General features: G+C 40.0%; 2 protein-coding genes across 16 annotated transcripts; one reads left to right on the top strand and one right to left on the bottom strand.

Annotated features, from left to right (window-relative positions):
- Positions 1-967: 967 nt before the first annotated feature.
- Positions 968-2,979, top strand: LOC117752388 (myoblast determination protein 1 homolog). The gene is made up of 3 exons (XM_034569636.1): positions 968-1,687; positions 2,240-2,309; positions 2,602-2,979. Exons 1-3 carry the CDS (start codon positions 1,157-1,159, stop codon positions 2,793-2,795), a joined length of 795 nt encoding a protein of 264 aa, XP_034425527.1. The 5' UTR covers positions 968-1,156; the 3' UTR covers positions 2,796-2,979.
- Positions 2,980-3,990: 1,011 nt separating this feature from the next.
- On the bottom strand, positions 3,991-17,741 carry LOC117752233 (troponin T, fast skeletal muscle isoforms-like). 15 transcript variants are annotated; one of them, XM_034569455.1, is made up of 16 exons: positions 17,607-17,741; positions 14,821-14,860; positions 14,718-14,731; positions 14,002-14,010; positions 12,223-12,360; positions 9,544-9,561; positions 9,312-9,329; positions 8,192-8,210; positions 8,042-8,087; positions 7,155-7,262; positions 6,970-7,047; positions 6,167-6,280; positions 5,944-6,053; positions 5,492-5,582; positions 4,864-4,904; positions 3,991-4,275 (listed from the first exon to the last, which is right to left on the bottom strand). In XM_034569455.1, the coding sequence occupies exons 2-16, from the start codon at positions 14,838-14,840 to the stop codon at positions 4,239-4,241; spliced, it is 861 nt and encodes a 286-aa protein (XP_034425346.1). In that variant the 5' UTR covers positions 14,841-14,860; positions 17,607-17,741; the 3' UTR covers positions 3,991-4,238. The 15 variants fall into 15 exon arrangements, with proteins under 15 accessions (XP_034425346.1, XP_034425336.1, XP_034425442.1 ...); XM_034569445.1 differs by having other exon boundaries at positions 7,155-7,271; positions 17,607-17,734; XM_034569551.1 differs by lacking the exon at positions 12,223-12,360.
- Between the last annotated feature and the right edge of the window lie 1,540 nt (positions 17,742-19,281).

Below are 19,281 nucleotides of genomic sequence, written 5' to 3'. Positions count from 1 at the left end.
TGAATGGAGTTTTACATCAGAACAAGACATTAAAGCGATTAGACACCAGGAGATATGATTTGTTAAACTGTTGAATATCTGTATGATGTGATATAATATGATGATATAGAATACAATTATAAGTTCATTACAATGAGTTATATTCATTAAATGAGTAATTAAATACCATGGATTTATACATCTTACTTCACTTCAACTTTAAACACAAAAATGTTGTTTTATTTTTGCTCCTCTAGCCCCGTTTCTATCCTGTTAGAAAGTAAGGATGATAATTATGATAATGATTTCATCTGGTTTTCTTATTTAATTTATTATCTGCCATAGTGTTTTATGGTAAAGTTAGTGTGGATGTTATATGTATATACAATGCACATTAACTATCCTTAGATATTTATATAAGGTCATTTTATTCTAATTCAGGTTGTATAAACTGGCTTATCTGTACTTCATCATATGAAATTAGCAGGTGAAACTTCCTGAAAATCAACTGGTTAGATAATGAAATTATCATTAAACTACAATTTGAGCTTTTATTGTAAAATGTAACAATTGATTTATGTGTCATTTGGTCTTTTTACCATTGTTATTACTACTTAACAACTTAAAGTTAAAAAATCTCAGGTTTTATATCTTTATTTAGGAAAAAATTGTATATAATATATGATGTATATAATATATATTTATAATACAATATAAAGAATATTTATTTATAGGTTAAACTGTCAAATATCAACTCAACTTCAGACTGAACGATTGGTAAAGACTTGATTAGCTTCTTTTTACGGCTTCATTTCTGTCGCTGAGTTTCACCTCAGTGACCCCAACACTCCCTACACACACACACACACACGCACACACACACACACACACCACACCCCCCCCCTCCTGTTGGTCACTTACACCACAGCCCCGCCTCCAGTCCGACTCCTTTATAAAGACGAACTGAAGGAGGTGAAGTTACAAACACTGGTCCTTTAAAATCTCTCACTTCTCTCTCGACTATTTCTACTTTTTAAACATTTTCTAACCAGGTCAGCTGACTGTTGAGCTTTCTTTACTTTTTATGGTTTTACACTATTTGTAGTTCACAAATCAAAGTTTTGTGGAGACTTTTTTCAGTTTCGTTCTCAGAGGGGTTTTCTTCTCCTCTCTGCAGATGACGATGGATTTGTCCGACCTTCCCTTCCCTCTCTCCCCAACCAATGACCTTTACGATGACCCCTGCTTCAGCACCAGTGACCTGAACTTTTTCGATGACCTGGACGCCCGGCTCTTGCACGCCGGCCTAGTGAAGCCAGGGGACCACCATCAACACCACCACGTGCCCAAGGATGAGCATGTGAGGGCCCCGGGGGGCCCACACCAGGCGGGACACTGCCTGCTGTGGGCCTGCAAGGCCTGCAAGACGAAGACGACTCACGAAGACAGAAGAAAAGCAGCGACCGTGAGAGAAAGACGTCGGCTCGGCAAAGTAAACACCGCCTTTGAGACCCTGAAACGCTGCACTGCCTCCAATCCCAACCAGCGGCTGCCCAAAGTGGAGATCCTGCGCAACGCCATCAGCTACATCGAGTCGCTGCAGGCGCTGCTGAGGACGGGCCGGGAAGACAGCTTCTACCCGCCACTGGAACACTACAGCGGCGACTCGGACGCCTCGAGCCCCCGCTCCAACTGCTCCGATGGCACGGTGAGCGCACGAACAGCTGAAGAGTTCATGTGCTGCCTCATGAAATGTAAAGAATGTGTCTGCAGGGTTTTTATTTCTGGCTGCGGAGGCTAATTTTGATGAATGGGAATTTCAAGATGTATATTTGAAGTGTTAAATGCTTAAAATAAGATTTAGACTTTTGAAATAATTTGGTAATAAAAGCAGATTCGGACACTTACAGCAGATATTTGTTTCAGTTGTTGATCTTAAAATATTTGCATCAAGTGAGCAGCAGGTTTGAGCAGATTAAATCTTGATAATCCGTGTGGCTGTAAACAAGTCTCAGGTTTGATGTAACTTTGCTAATAACATGCTAAAATGTAAAATTAAGAGTTGTATGTATGTGTATTAAAGGTTCACAGAAAATCATTTTACAGACTAAAAGAACAAGATGTTAGAACCATAAAAATTATAAATCTACAGGACAATTGTTCACTTTTGATTGAGGTAAACACTGCATCAGCTCCTGGTGGCTGCTAATCGATCGATAATATTTGGTTAATTGACTGATTGGTTGATTTTTGCTTGCAGGTGGATTTCATGTCTCCGTGTTCAACCAGAAGTGAAAACAGTGACGGTTCCTACTGCAGCCAGACAGACGGTCAGTCTCTGTCCTGTCTCTCCTTTCATGTCATGTTTATTTATTTTTCTTCATATAAACAGTTTCATTTTAAATGCGTTGGTTTTCTTCTTTAATGAAACTTGATTCCTGATTTAACCCCATGCGACGACATGACCATTCTGTCATTTAATATAACCGAGATTTAACCTCTTTTACTATTTCTCCTTTGAAATAACTAGTCTGTGCACACCGCCTCTTTCAATATGGCCGCCGTTACCTGTCTGTTTCGTTTAAAGGCAAAAACTAACACTTCCTGCTTTGTTTCTTACAGATTCCAGCAGCTCTAAACCGTCGTACATCTCTAGTTTGGACTGTTTGTCCAGCATCGTAGAGCGGATCAGCACAGACCCAGCTGTGGCCCCCCCGGGAGACAGCGTGGTCCCCCGGGGTCCTGGATCACCTGTGAACAGCCCTGCTGGGTCCAGGCCCTCGGCCGAACCCAGCAGCATGTATGAGCCGCTCTGAAGCCGACGGAGTCCCGGACTCAAATTCCACAGAGAAACAAACTTATTCCCCCTATTTTCAAAACTCTCTAAAAGATTCCCTCTGCAGTTGGAGCAGAGATATTTTTATGCCAACACTGTTTGGGTGAGAACGTCTCAGTACACTTCCTTCAGCTTTCAGTCCGAATGAACTGAAGGATGCTGCAAAAAATCTCAGCAGAAATGTATCTATACACAAACATATATATATATATATATATATATATATATGTAAATATCTCTATATGGCTTTCATTGATTTCTGCTTCTGACATAATGACCAAGGACCATTTTGTACATCTGTAAATAAGAGTTACTTGTTTATAGTACACACACACACACACACACACACACAAAGGATGCTGGGATTGTTGTGTCATATGTTTCTACATATTATTTATGAGTGTATAAAATTTGAATAAAGCAATATTTATTTATCTCCTCCTCAGCATTAGTCTGTATTATGTAAACTGAAATTCTTTCTTGAAGCATTATGGCATCTTTGACATCTTCTTCTGTCCTTGCAAACATATTATTCGCCACTGGGTGGCAGTAAAAACTAACTCTAAGCACAATCTATCTGCTCTGATTGGTAGAAGAACATCAGATCTTTACCTGCTTCACCACACTACCAAAACGTTTGACTTTTATGGGCTTCAATTATATCAGTCATCACATAAGGCATCTTTGAAATGTTACCTGGTTGCACATTGTGGAACAGGAATCATTTCAGAGCAGCTTTAGTGAAAAGAAAGTTACTCACTTAAATAACTTGTTCTTTCTTTTTGGCAAAGGTCAATTAACAGTTCTTTAAAAGTTTATTATTCACCCCCACTAAAGTAAAAGTTTGGTCAGGAAGTTTTAATTACAAATCTTATCTGAAATAGATTGTTGACTTGTATTCAAAATACGATTCTAAGTAAATGTGGATTTTACAATAATAACTACTAATCAATAAAACATTACTATATTATTACCAATAATGTTTAGTGTAATAAACATCCAATTGTTGCAATTCACTCCCGTTATCTGGTTTTTTTCACACTTCAGGTTTGTAAAACATAAAAATGTTTTATTTCTTATCTTTCTTTATATAGTGTCGGGGTTTTAATTGAAGCTAATGGATGAGATCGATCAGGTCAATATTGATTCGCACAAACTTGGACTCAGACTGGAGGACGAAGAATTCTGGCATTTTATTGTCTCAACCGTTACAATTTCTTTATTTTTTAACACAAATACTTTGAGAACATTTTTAATATTTATGTAATTTTATTGTAGCTAAATTCATCCAGAAAACACTCTGACTCAAACAAACACAGGCGATGAGGCGTCCGCTCAATGCTGCAGAGGTTGCTGATGTTCGAGCCGCTCCTGTAGCCGAGGGAACGCGCCTCCTGTTGGCCGGACCGCCACGAGGAGCCGCTCACTTCCTGCGGCGCGAGGCGGCGCCCTTCTTGCTGCTGCAAGACGCGAAACGCAAAAAAACAGAGTCAGATCTGAACAGTGACACTTTAAAATGAAACTCTACTTCTCTACGTCACCATGAACAAGAGTGAGGTGAAGTATCCGTGTCACCTCTCAAGGATTTAAAAAATAATCATTTTTAATATGAGCAAATTATGAGCGCCATAATTGAAAAGTCGCCAACTTTAACTTTAATTTTCTCAAACCTTCAATAGTAAAATCTTGTTTCATTTGTGTTTGTCTGTTCTGTTTGAGTCTGAGATACTAGACTGGACTGTTTTGTTAAACAGGAAATGATAAAAGTTGTGAAAAAACTTTGAACTGATCAATACTTAAAAACAAACTTTAAGTCCCTTTAATTAGCCTTTATAAATGATTCATAAGAATGTAATAGATGGTTTATAACACATTAGAATCTAGAATAACTAGTTCAAGTGTTTGATAAGTATAATCTATATTAGAGCCTTATTTTACTATATTCTTGTTAATTATCTGTTAATACACGAGACAGAACTTATGAAACGATTGTTTTCTGACGTAGTTTGTAAATGTTTGTGTGTTTGTGTGTTTGTGTGTTCACTCACTGTTTTTGCAGCTCGTCGATACGGTTTCTGAGAGAAATGACCTGAAAGAGAAGATGAACTGTGACTGGCAGCTACATCTCACCTGTTCACAACCAGGACCTCAACAGTCCTGGAAGATGTTGCAACTTTTGCAACATCTTCATTTTATCTGATTTTACCAACAGAGGGATCAGTGGGTAATTTACGCAAAGACATACGCAAGTTATTAATGCAGGAAATGCTTCCTTTGCTCATTTGTGAGGGAAACAGAAATTATCTTCACCAACAAAACCTAAGACCAGGTTAATTCTGAACACGAAGATAATACCGAAGCATCAAAATCGTCGACATGATTTTCGTGGTTAACATTTCCATAGTAACAACGAGCTCCACCAATCCCAGGAGTAGCTATTACGCCTGTGGATTGTGGGTAGTGTAGTCCTTCTCCTTTACATAGCAAATAAAATCACAATCTCGTGGCTTGTAGTAAGTCTACCTCGGATGGTTAAAATATTATGGATGGTTTTTAAAATCCCTATTCGGAAAATGAAAGGGATTATTTACCAACAATTCACACACAACGAGAAAATACAATGCACGAAGCCAAGACATTTTACAAACAATGTAAAACTCCTCGTGCGTTACTGACCTCGTATCTCTGTCTCTTCAGCTTCTCACAGTGGTCGTATTTAATGGCCTCCAGGCTGTGCAGCCACTCCCACAGCTCCTTCGCCTTTTCCCTGACAAACACAAACCAAAGATTCAATGAACAACCTTAGAAAAATGAATCTAATTTAAATATTCAAAAAAGTTACAAAACTTTAGTGTTTGAGAAAAATCCAACAGATGATGGAGTAGTAGTAAGTGAAACACAAAGGCGAAAACTAATTTAAATTTTGATATTTCGTGACTTTGCCGAACATTCTGACTCTGGTGTGATGAATATTAGATTAATTGACGTTCATGCTGCAGGTTCATGTTTATAGGTGATTTATCTGCTCATTGTACGTTTGAATCTTACAGAACAAGATAACGCGTGTGCTCTCTTTGGTGTAATTATTGTGTTGTGAGTCGGTGACTTGTCTTCTTCCCGTCCGTTACCTCAGCTTGTCCTCGCTGAGGTCTGCGACGCTCAGTGGTTTGCATCTTTCTGACATAATCTTCTTCTTCTTTTCTCTCTCGGTCTGCTTCTTGCCTCTCTTCTGGTCGATCTAGAAAAATCCAAGGACGTCAAACTCCACATCTCCTCAGCGTTTGTATGAAGTTGAGGCAAGAATTTGAAATTACAACAACAAAAAGAAGAAAAGAAGTAAACGACGCTCACCCTCTGCAGGTGGCTGCTGTAGCCTGACCCCATGTTGCTCAGTGCGGTCTTCTTCTTAGCGTCATCCTCAGCCTTCCTCTGGGCGTCGGCATCCTCCTTCCTCTGCCGCTCAGCCTGTCGGATGAATTTCAAAATGTCACAATTCAACAACGTGGCAGACGGAGGGACCCCCGAGATCTTTACTCATAATGAATTCCTTGTGTCAGAAATGTCCACAAAATGTGGAAAATACTGTATTTGCTGCACCTTTAAACTTCTCTGGGTATAGTCACTAATAGTAATTGAAGTAACTATTTATTTAAGTACATGTGCTTTACATTAGGAATAAATAGTTTGAAAATAATAACAAGTTGCAGCGTCTCTTGCTTGGATAAAAGTAAAGTGTGCTTGACCTTTTCTAAATCTCTTCTAGATCATCAAATGAAAGAAATGATTTGATCTTGTTTAAATGTTTGAAAGGCATCTGGACAAGACAAGAGATTATTATACTGCTAATGATTTGACCAGAAAGTTATATATAAAATTAAATATTGTATAATTACTACAATTTGGTGTCATTCAACTGCAGGAAATTGTATGAGCATTCATGTAGTAAATACAGGAGGACCCAGAATGGACCCCTGGGGGATCCCACAGAGGAGAGAACCTCCAAGTGTGACTGAGAGGAACCTAAACGAACCAGTCCAGAAGCACCGCAGTGTTTCAGTGTACTGTGCAGATGTAAATGCAGTAGATGTCAGTGTGACACTGCTTTTCAGCCTGGTGGTGAATTACTCTGCTATGACCACTAAGTGGCTGCGTACCTCCCGTCTGGCCTGTCGCTCTTTATCTCGGTCACTACGAATCCTCTGCTGCTCGGCTCTCTCAGCTCGACGCTTCTCCTGAAAGCACAAGTCAAAAGGCAGAATGAAAAGCTGTCTGTGCGTTGTTTTATTTTTGGACAGACACGACTGTCGTTTCTACATGTTTTCTTCAGGCAAGTTCTCACAATTCGATCTTTGAGACCAATGAGTTCTTCTTCTTCTTTCTTCCTGCACTCGAAGTGAGCGTCGATCAGCGACTGCAGCTCAACCAGGTCCTTGTTTTGGCGTTTCTTCTGGATGTCCTGTAAGAAGTGGACAGATGAGTCATGAGCTGACTGGATACTCGTTGTGCACAGTGCATGGGACAAGGTTGCTGGTCCCAAACCCAAGCTGATGATTTAACTGTAACGTGAGCAATTTTCAGCAGAAAGTTTCTCATTTGTTGGTGTCAATTTACAGCATTAATTTATTCATTAATTAATTATTTCTGCTGCTAGTTCCTGTCCATTGGTTTTGTCAGCAGACGTGCACAAAAACTACAGAATGAAAAATGAAAAGCATTCCACAAAAGACATGGGCCCAAAAAAAAAAAAATACCAGGTGGATCCAGACAAAGGGATCCAGAACATTTAAATCACTTTCTCTAACTTGGCTTCACCAATTTCCCAGGAACTACTCAATCGATCTTGCTGACAAAAATCAGGCATGTTTAGAGGAGTGATACCTATGAGTGTGTATCCTTATTGAATTTAAGCCTTGGTGGAGGTATGTGCTCTCTCCCACATAGTTAATCTGTCCAGAAGTTTTTGTGCAATCTTGCTAACAAACAAACCAACCAAATGGACACATAGAGGTGAAAACATAACCTCCTTGCTGCAGGTAATAAAGCACTTTGTGAATGAAGACACACAAAACAATCACCTGTCCCTAACATTACGTAAGTGATGTTCTGATGATTGGAACTGATGTTAGATCACATTGTTCAACTCCGACAGTCGTGCAACTTTACTCGATGGGAGAACAGAGTTTTAAATAAATTTCTCTGGATAAATATTGATTAACAAAAACTTACATCAAAGTCCACTTTCTCGCCATCAGGGATCTTCGGAGCAGAAGGTCTGTCGAAACACACGATATTCAAATTGTACCAACCAGTAACAAACCAGAGAAATTACCATGTTTCAGCCGCAGATCAGAGATCGCATAATTTCTATGAACTCACTTGAACTTTGGCTTCTCCTCTGGTTTTACAGATTCCAAACGAGTGTTCAGGACAGAAGAGAGAAATCAAAGTGTTAGAGACTCAGAATAGAAGAGAGGTGAAGTCTAAAGAGCTGCTGGTTAATCAGGGGAAAATCCATGTGGACAAGCTGAGTTACATCTGCATGTTCTTCCACACCTCCACTGGAATAAAATGTGAGTCTTCATTTTAGCAGAACTTTCTATCATCATCAGTGGCCTGATTACTGTGTGTTAGCCTCTCATTCAAGTTCTTTAAATACACGTTAATACTGGTTGAAAGTCAATGCTCCTACAGGGGTACGGCTGTAGACGAGCATTGACTGAAGTTCATCGGTTTGTTAATGTGTTCTTGTTCGACCAAACTGACTCCATGTCAAAGAAATATTTTGTTAAGTCAAACAAATAAAATGAAAATAAATAAACTTTGCGAACAGCAGTTTCTATATCAAAGCTCAACAAGAATTAGCATATTTTCAATCCGCTCTTCAACTGTTAAATTATTCAATATGCAGCAAATGCCTTCTTTTTTTTTAAGTCTATGTGTAATTGATTGAAGTTAATATGGACACCAGGTACAGTGCATGAATCTAGAAATCACACGTTTTTGTTTTGGGTATGTTTTCAGTCAACAAATATTTCTTTGGTCATCTTTAGTTAAAACATCAATACGTTTCTTTATTTCTGTGCATTTTCTTTCCAGTGAAGGTTCGTACACAGGAATGAGGCCACTGAAAAATAACGTATTTATTCCACAATGTTAATTTGTTGTGCATTAGTTTGTAAATCAAACCAATATAACCAGAGACGTTTAAAGTGCTAATCAGGATCAGTACACTGTGTGTCATAAATCACCACAGAAACTATTTAATTCAACATACGCGCACACTTTCACTTCACGTAAGACTTTATGTGATTACTGTTAATTGTTTTTTAAGTTTTGTGGTAAGAACAACCGGGGTCGGGAGGTTTGTGATTAGCTTTTTATATTTTATGGGACCTTAATCAATAATAACAATAATACTACTTAAACAGAAACAGAAACAGACATGGGAGGAAAACGCAGGCAAAGCAACAGCGACTCAGCAGGAAATACAAACTACCATCTTGATCGCCCTCCTCTGGCAGGAAACATTCATGCGAAAAAGAGAAGAAGCAGAGATGAGAGAGCGGCCCGTCACCATGACTCAGCATTTCTGAATACACCTCCGTCACCTGAGACTAAGCGGGTACATTTTCCTCTCAAGGGGGAAACCAACAAATCAGACAAATCAAAGTGTGAAACAGAAAAAAGGGTCCAATCAGAAGAACGGAGAAGAATTCAAATCAACATACCTTCCTCTTCATAGGCCTCTGCAAGCAGCAAGCGTCCGAAGCAAGAGCAGAACAGAAACCATTAGTGATGGGACAGGGCAGCCTGTTCAAGTTTTACGCTGCACAGCTTATCAAGCCACATTTACAGGATTGGGGTGTTTGTGGACGTCGCTGCACGAGTCCAACGCCGCAGGATGTTTTATTCCTCGAATACTGTATATACAATTGCTTTGATCAAATTCTGACAGCAGGACCTTTACTTGTTTTGCATAAGAAAATCATTGTTTAAACACTTAAAGCAACTTACTCTAAATTATAATAATAATAATAATGTGTACCTGAGAGTATTGTCTCCTTTTCATTCCTTTCGTACAGGAGGACAGATGGAAATCTTTGATAACGTATAAAAACTAATGATCAAAGGCTTTTTTTGAGTTTGATTCAGGGTCTTTGAGTAGTTTTTATTATAATTTATAATTCAGACGAGCACATTAAAGCCTGGGCCCTCTGCAGCGACTCCATCTGCACGTAAAGTAAAATGCAGAGGTGGAGGACGGACGGAGACGATCGTGTTGCACCACAACACCCCAACGTAAATGTTTAGGAGCAGTTTGCCAGTCTCACTCTTCGTCTACACACAGAGAGAAAGATGCTAAACATGGACTGAAGGGAGCTGAAGAGAAATGGCCTTTACATGGCTGACATTACCCATCATCCTCTCTGCCAAGGCCTCGACGTTCGCCCAAAGCAAACAAAGGAAACTGACGTTGAAATGAGACGACAGTTTGGACCGAAGGCCGCGGAGGAGACGGGAAAGTCGATTCATGCAAACGCAGCTTTTCTTCTTCTTCCTTTCAACATTTATATGCACGGCTCAAATTCAGCACACACATGTCACAGTGAGCGATAACACAAGAAATGAAAAGTGTGGGGTTCATGGACATTGTTGGAGATGCCCGAAGGTACTTTAGGCATCTGGAACAAGTGCAACACACACAGTGACCACGTCGTGCCACAGTGATGCGTGAAGCGACACAGATAAATGAGAATGTGTGATTGTAAAGTGCTGTATCACGATGCTGCCGCTGCCGCTGTGTGCGTCCAATGGGTGTGGTTGTGTCACACACTGTTGATGAGGCTGCAATATTCATGAACTGGTATGAATCAACAAACTGCTGATTTATCAGAACTTTGTCTAGGAGCTGCCACAACTGCAAAAGCAACAGAGTTATTCAAATTTAAATTGTTTATCATCGTAAATACATCATGGAAATACAACAAAGATAGACATTTATATTCTGTAGGGTTTAAATGTTGACCTGATGGTGGAGAAATAGTCTTTGGTCAAACCCTGTCTTAGAGAAACTTAGTCTTCGATCATTAGGGAAATTGTATTTTATTTTACAGGCTGCACAAATGTTCATATGTGTAAATGTTTGTTAATTTGCTTTTGTCTGTTTATTTCAATTTCTAGATCAATTTCTAGATTCTGGCAGCAAATGAATGTTCTGTAATTATTCGATGAACTTTAGCTGTTGTCTGTGTTTATGTTCAGGTTAATGCAGTCAGTTATAGCTTCAGCTTGTTGCTGTTACACTGAGCGATATCATGTGGGTTTTGTGTTTGTCTAAATGTTTTTTTAAATAATTTTATTCTGTTTTAAATGCATCTTAAAACTTTCACAAGTTCTTTATTTCCTCTGCAGAGGTAACTCCAGTGGAAAGGGCTGAAGGGAAACTGAAAAGTAAAATCTAGATGAGTGAAACTGCAAAAATATCCAACCCAACAAGACAATTGAGTTTTGAGTCGTCAAGTTTGTTTTAATATATATCTGCCAGGAAAGATCTAGAGAATAGATCATATATAACTCAAAATAATATCTCCACAAACTGCTGATTTTCTTCACTGTGTGGTTTGATTAGAGTTTCTGCTCATTTCTTACATTCCCCTGCAATTTATCATAAAACCAGCGTTTATCCAGCAAATTACTCGGAATTCTGAGTATAAATATTATTTCCTTCAACAATTAAGAGCAACAGTTTTTACTTTTTAAGATTATAAAACTGTTTGGAAATGTGAAAAAAACTATTCACATTATAAAAGCTAAGCATTTTATGAAACAATGATAGAATATTGCTTCAAGATAGTTCTGTCTATTCGACTGCTGTTAATAAAACTGTGTTACTACACAGAATTATGTGGTAAATGAATATGAAACTTTTTGTTGTGTAAACTTTTAAAAACTGTGTGTGGATTTACTTTTTAGTTTGCTTTATCTTTATTTCTAAAACCTCTGGAAATTCAATCCAACACAAAGTGCTTTTCAAACAGTGGACGTCTAAAATCAGGCGACACTTCTGCTCCACATACCACTGAGGTCTTGCAGTTGGCGCCACAGCATCTGTCATTGTGACAGGCAGAAAATAAACTGCTTGGCACCAATGACGCGCCGAGTAATTATGTTAAAGGTGACTGCTAATCTCTTATTAATCCTGACAACTGGCTTTGTAGGGTATAAATTAAGGTTTTGACATCACCGACCAGAACAAGTTTGCAAGGCTCCACTGTGACTGCAGGAAAATGTAAAAGCAAAAAGTCAAATCACACAGAATTTTCCTTTAAAGACTCAAGACTGTGACTTGTCGAGCAGGATATGTTTTGCTGGATGTCCAGCAGGAGAAGGGTGAACATGCCACATACCTTCCTCCTCATGCACCACCTCCTGTGGCTCGGGCTCTGGTTCGGGTTCTGGTTCTGGTTCAGGCTCTACCTCTGGCTCTGCTTCTACCTGGGCCTCCGCCTCAGGGGCTACTTCTACTTCTACTACCTCCTCCTGGGCTACGGGCACGCAGCATGCACCAAATCGCCGGGGGAGAGGGAGGGTGTCGGAGAAGGCCGTTAATGGAGACCACAGACATTACAGAGCCATTAGAAAACAAAAGTGAGAGAATACTTTAGTTACACAGAGGATGGAAGTTTGAGCGAGGGATAGTGCTGCTGGAGAACGGAGAGAGAGAAACAGATGATGATGAGAGAAGGTCAGTGGGACCTTCCACACAGAAGCCATATTGAACCGTCGGGCTGGAAAACTTCCTGAAGAACAGCCGATGGAAAAACTGGACCTGACTCATTTAAATCCCTGAAGTCATATTGCTCTCGCTGTATTTCCAGATAATCAGTTTTGGGAAACATATCCAATGTTTTGATGATATTCACCATCATATGATGCTGTGGGTTAGCGTTGGTTGAATGTCGTGGATTTGGTAGAAACTATTATAGATACGGCTTCAGTCTAAACTAGTTCCTCTGTTCCACTAGCTTCGGTGACTGGATGCAAAATTTGCTATCTTGTTCTTTCTGGAGAAACAATGAAGCATATTCCAAGGAAAATTAACATTTGTAAATTTAACAATGATTTGCAAACTTTGTGGACAGTTCAGACTAAGTCTAAAGTTCTTTGCACCTTGTGGGAGATATTGTTCCTGTTCCAAATTTAGCAAGTGGAAAGTAAATGTTAATTTTTACTGCAGCAGACATGAAACACAGGAACATGTAGTTTTTATTTTAAGTTTATTTAATCTTGCTTTTAATTCCTTCCTGACTCAGACATATGATTCTGCTATGGTGCCTCTTTTTTAATCTCGTTTTTTATCTCATCGCACTGTTTTTACTTTGCCATGTTTTTTAAAGCATTTATAAATGAATCTGAAACAACTAATGTACAGAAAGACTCAACAAACTAGCGAAGCAACAGCTTGGTTCTAAATGTAATGTGACATGAATTCTCTGAGCCAGTTTCCTCTCTGAATATTTTCCTATATTTGGATCAGCAGCTCCAGGTTTGTCCTCCAGACAGTTTCCAGCTCCACTGTTTGAAATATGGCCGTTGTGTGAATGAGGTCAACGACCGTTGCACTGATGTGACATTCACAGATGGCCGTGTAAACATGTCACATGCCAAGAAAATAAATGTAACGCTCAAAAAAGCTCGGCCACATTTTTTTCTTAACCATGTGATTTGAAACATCACTCGTTTAGAAGAAGAAACCCTTAACCTGGAAGTGTTTGACTGACAGCTGGAGTTAGCTTTACACTGCAGAGCATTACACACATGTACGCTTCTTTCTGCACAAATATGAGAAAGGTTTCAACAACAATAGCATCTGAAGAAAAATACTGATATTGTGTGAAAATGCTAATGTTAATGCAACTGTGGATAATCGAGGAGACAATGCTGACTCACCTGACGCTCATGTATTTAACTTTTATCAACAATTAAACCCAAATGCGGTTTAAGAGTTTTTACTTTGCATGGAAATCCTTTTGAAGCTCAACTTAAATCCTTGTAAATGTTCTACATTCTGTCTTATTAGCAGGTGTCAATGTCAAACACTTCAAATTAAAGGTGAAACCAGGCCGCCGACACATTAGTACAGTGGAAAAAGATCTGAAACGTGGAATCGATTCAGTCGTCTTTACCTTCCTCGTCTTCGGTTTGGGAAAGAAAGAGATGAGAAGAGAAACAAACAGGACATCAAGTCATTTCATCACATTCACATCACATGAATCTGGGTCAATTTACCCAAGTTAAATAAATGGACACAATATATGTTACCAGGGAATCTGACACTTATTTCCAATAAAGGAAAAAGTAGAAAAACACTTTAAAATCATGTCTTGGTGAATTTACTGAAGTCACCAAAGTCTGTTTCGCACACTAAGCCTCTTTCAAAGTAAGTTGTAATAAAAAAATTAAAAAGACTTTAAATATCAAAAAAATGCTTTCAGACACAAAACCACCAAAAAGAGGAACAGATGAAAAATAGGTAAAAAGATGAAATGAAAAAAGAGACTCAGAATGAAGACAGACACACAAAGACACATACAACAAGGACATCGTGTAAAAAACACAACCACAGATAGATCGACTACAAGGAGACTTAAAACAAAAAGACAAAACACAACCACAAAAAGTCCTACCACCCACCCCCCAAAAAAAAGATAGAAAAAGATACCAAGAGACCAAACAACCAAAAATAAACAGAAAGACGACAAGGAGACTGAAAAGGACACAGAATGAACAAAAGGAGACGAGAGACGGACAACGAGAGAGAATGAGTCTGAGGGTCCTGGACAGCAGGGACGAAGACATGTAGAAATAAAAATAATTGAAATGTTTCTGAATGGTCACTTACCCTCGTACTGTTCCCTGAAAATACAAAGAAATACGAGACAGTTAGAAATGACAGGTTAAATCCTCGTGTTGTGCGTTGATGTGGATGTTGGGAAAGCACTTACACTTCCTCGGTGTCCGACATGGTGAGTGCAGACTTCACACCTGAGGGGAAAGAACAGGAATGAGACGGTGCTGATGTGAAACGAGCCAGAGACGCTGCTCTGCCGCACAAATACCGAAACTCCTCCTCCTTAACCTTCAGGTCTTCACTAATTTACATGTTCGTACAGAAAACGTGTGGTTGGGGGGGGGGGGGGTGCGTGTTTCAGCTGGTTGCCTGGCGACGTTTAGATGATGACAAGTGTCTGTTTTAATTTGTAATGTTACAATGGATAGTATTAATTTCACATTCAGAATCCACACGTTCAATTATAACTGCCACGTTATGTACACGTAAATGTTCAGGCACTAAGTAGAGAATAAGGAGATTCTTTAAAAAGGTATTTTTCTAATCCAGTTTCATTCTATTGGAGTCGAGACAGAAATCGCAGATGATCTCAACACTTGGAGAAATAAAACCAAAACCAGTTGCATGACTATAGTCGAGTCTTTTGTCTTCACAGTTCAAGTCAGAGTCAGAGGAGTCGGGGTCGAGTCCCCGTTACCCGAGTCCAAGTCACCGAGACTCGTTAAAGCAAAACGCACCATTCAAAGCGTCTCTGAGCACCGACTGCTACTGAGGGCGCACGTGACCGTTCCCTGTGAACTCTGACCCGGCACAAAGCTGACTAACGTTACAGTGGTGATAGCTTGTGTAAAATTATTAAAGTCTACTATATAAAAATAAGTTTAAGTCCTCGTCTGTAACTTCTGATTCTGAATGATGTCCTATCTTAATGTCCAAATATCGAGAGTCGAGTCCGAGTCCTGGATGCGAGTACAACAACATAGTTTACAAGTAAGTTAGAAATTACATCTAGTATATCTGATTTAGGATTTTGTACGAATCAACCTTTGAATGTGACCCTTACAATTACAGCAGTAAAGTTTCTGTGTTTCTCTGCAGACGAGCTGTGAAACCTTTGATCTGAAGCTGCAGCTGCTTCCCAGGATTCAACACCAGCTTTCACAGATCATTAAAAAAATGTAACTCTGCTCTCTGCTCATTGAGTGTGCAGATGTTCCCCTGAAGCCTCATCGCCACTGTCGATGGGCTCCTGAGGAGGATGAGGAGCAGCTCCGTTGGCTTCACTGTTTATTCTACATGCAAATAAATGATATTGGATTTATATATAAAGTGTCTTTGGATGAGTCCTTCACACTTGGGGGTGGGCACAGCTGCAGGGGACTCGGAGGATTAGTCCTGGATCACATTTCAACCCATCAGCTGAGGAGCGGCGTCCAAATAGCTGCTTTAATCCCCCGGCTCTGTCCAGCTGGAGGATACTCCGCACCCGGGCAGCCAATCAGCATCCAGCTCCGACAAACGAGCTCTTTGATGGACTCGCAGCCGACAGCGGCCTCACCTCTGTGTGTCCGGCAGTCGCTCAACACATGCCGACACTTCAGCACCCTGTATATTTAGTGTGTGGGGGGGGGGGGTCACCTCACTGGATGCTGAGAAGCGTTTCAGAGTCTTTCTGAAAGTATAACTCTGATCAGACAGGAGAAAAGTCACATCCTGGGCCAATGCAGAGCAGATTTAGACTGAAATGACGACAGGAGGCAAATGTAAGAGCCGTGTGGACGAAGGTTGTGAGACAGGAAACGGGCCTCGAATGAGGAATCATCACCGTCTCCAAACCTCACAACCTCTGAGAAGTCGACCAGGACGGTGACCATATCGGTTTAAAGTTCAACATTCTGACAAGAGGCCACAGGATGAGAGAACGTTTCAGTTCCGGTCGTCTGTGTAATGACGAGAAGAGAAGGAGACGTCGAACCCAAACCAGATATTTGACGATTCAGCATCTGCAACTTCACCCAGATGAAGTTTGTGAACATGTGATCGTGCAGAAAAGGAGTCAGAATGTGCAGGAAACCAATGTAACATGCAATAAATTTCACAAAATCCGAAAAGAAACGTTTTGCTTTCAATGTGTCAGGATTTCTTTCTGTCACAAAACAAAGCACTTCCTGTACTTGTGATGTTTCTATGAATCTTTTTAATAAATTCACGATATTGAACAATTTACATGCAATGGCAAAACATTGTAATCAAATCTAAACGTGGTAATTGAAGGTAAAACACGATAAAAAACTGAATTAAACAGATAAACAGTAAAATGTAAATCAGCTGAATTTCAATTTGTAGCTGCAGTTCACAGCTTCAATGGTCAAAGTGCAAACTCTTCTAATTTCACAGAACATTTGGTTTGATGCGATTGTACATTATAAGTTTTATTATTACTATATATCGCTAGGAATTATTGTTATTAAAATGTAATTCCTTTTTTTTAAATTCCTGCAGAGATTTCAAGTTGACTCTGTCTTTTCAAACTGAAACTTAAAATGATATCCAACGAGTCTTTTTTCAAATTGGAATCATCTGATTCAATGAGATAAAATGACATTTTACTGAAAGGCTGAGGAAACTGGACTCCAGCTCTTTAGTCGGTGTTAACCGTCTCCAACATAAACGACACGAAATGCAGCTGAACACGTCTGCGTCTGTTTCACACGTCCCTGAGGCTGCAGTCGGCAGCGCTCTGAGGATGAGCTGTGTTTTCTCCCTGTCAAATACCAGAGGCTCGTTTTCTCCTGCTGCACAAAAAAAAAAAAAAAGCAGCGAGAAACTCAACTCTTGAGCCAAAACCTGCAAAGTTCGGCTCGAAATGAAAGAGAATGAGTGGGAAACGTGTTGTTCGGTGATGATCGGTGATTTCAGGGCCGTCTGCAGCCGTCTTACCTCAGAGGGGAAGAGAAGCTCCTCCGGCGATGAGCATGAAGGTCTGTAAGAATCTGCAGGCGCCGCTCAGAGAATAAGTCCTTGTGTTCTGGTGATACTTGAGCTCATCAGGCCCTTATTGGCTGGGGATGACAGCGAGGTGTGTTAGTGTGTGTGCGTGTGATATGTATGTTTATGTGTGGAAAAGGTGCGGGTGGGGGGGAGGGGGGGTGACCCTGGAGAAGGAGATGGATGAAATACTGTGGATGGAAGAGGAGGGCTCGGGTTTTGGAAAAGGAGCAGCTGAGAAGCTTCTGTTGCTAAATTTACAGCGATAGAAGGCTGAGAGCCGCGGTTACACATCAGCTTGGCATCCAGACAATGGAGGGAAAGTGTGTGTGTGTGTGTGTGTGTGTCTATGTCGGTGTGCGTGTGTGTCTGTGTGCGTGCCACTTCATCAACCAGTCACTCCGTCAGTCAGACATTCACAGAACACTGCAGAGTAACAGAATAATGGAGTAATAATAGAACTGGGCTAAGAACAGAAAGCTCACCAGTCGGTTTCCCTGTGATTTCTGAGGCTGGAACAACAGACAGCAACAGGTCTGAACGTATAAAAGGAGAAAATATAACAAAATTCATGCCAGTTTGTAAATTGACTGATTCAATAAACCAACAACAAACTAGAATCACCTGAAACAGAATCTGAGTTTTATAGGTTTGCACATACAAGGAAGCTTTTTGAAATGTTTTATTTTTTAATTATTGTTACTTATTGTTCCTCATTTTTTTTATATTTCTCTCAATTATAAATGTTCATTATTATTAATTCTAATTAGTAAGTTTGGAAGGAAATCATTTGAATGTATGATTTTCATAAGTATAAAAGACGAGGGAACATGAAAAGCTCATAAACCTCCACCGAGGCCCAACAGCCTCCGTATGAAACCACAATTCAATTCATTAGATCCGGATTTTTATTTGGATCTGCACTAAATTTCAATTCCACACACTCATAAATATCAGTCCTCTGAACACACCTGCTCTTTTTCATCAACATTCATCCATTGTTCTCTGAGAAAAAAGGTGAAAATGTAGAAAATTGCTCTCTCTCTCCTACAGAAAGTGAAAAATAATTTCCTGCATCTGCACCAAAATGTAATGAGCTCTTCCCCCGACACATATCACGTCCTTCCACAACGTTCCATGGGAATCGATCCTGCAAACTACCAGACAGAAATCTCCCTCTGCTTCACCCTCTGGGGTCGTTTTCTCAAACCACCTGACGGAGGTGGAATCAAGCAGCAGCAGTCAGACTCCCTCTGGCTGGTAAACAGTGAGAGCAGCTTGTTCTTCGGTTGCTGCAGAACTGGACACATGCAGCTCCGAGGAGGTTTCCCATCAGCGGAGGCGTCTCGAGACTTCCAGGCTGCAGACTGTGAAACTGATGTGTGTGTGGGTCTGTTGCCAAATGGTATTAACAAATAAATACCATCACACGAGCATGTAAGTGTGTGTGTGTGTGTGTGTGTGTAGTTACACTTAATAAGTAGTGAATGATTTAGACACTTATTACGTCCTCCATGTTTTTGCACCTTGTCTGTTTGTTAGCAGTTTTGAAAAACGATCCAGCAATATTCTGTATCCATCTGCTCCACCTTCTCCAGGCTCTGGATTAGTCTTCTAATAATAGAAT

The sequence above is a fragment of the Hippoglossus hippoglossus genome, chromosome 3 (genome assembly GCF_009819705.1).
Source record: "Hippoglossus hippoglossus isolate fHipHip1 chromosome 3, fHipHip1.pri, whole genome shotgun sequence".
In the NCBI taxonomy this organism is placed as follows: Eukaryota; Metazoa; Chordata; class Actinopteri; order Pleuronectiformes; family Pleuronectidae; genus Hippoglossus; species Hippoglossus hippoglossus.
This window is presented reverse-complemented; position numbering and strand designations above follow the sequence as displayed.

Excerpts from the sequence above, each read along its gene's own strand:
- LOC117752388 (XM_034569636.1), top strand. The coding sequence starts at position 1,157 with ATGACGATGGATTTGTCCGACCTTCCCTTCCCTCTCTCCCCAACCAAT. Across the intron at positions 1,688-2,239 it reads CCAACTGCTCCGATGGCACG|GTGGATTTCATGTCTCCGTG; the intron begins GTGAGCGCACGA and ends TTTTGCTTGCAG. Across the intron at positions 2,310-2,601 it reads CTACTGCAGCCAGACAGACG|ATTCCAGCAGCTCTAAACCG; the intron begins GTCAGTCTCTGT and ends TGTTTCTTACAG.
- LOC117752233 (XM_034569445.1), bottom strand. The coding sequence starts at position 14,840 with ATGTCGGACACCGAGGAAGT. Across the intron at positions 7,048-7,154 it reads TTGGTCTCAAAGATCGAATT|GAGAAGCGTCGAGCTGAGAG; the intron begins GTGAGAACTTGC and ends TTGTGCTTTCAG. Across the intron at positions 6,281-6,969 it reads AGCGACAGGCCAGACGGGAG|GCTGAGCGGCAGAGGAAGGA; the intron begins GTACGCAGCCAC and ends TTCATCCGACAG.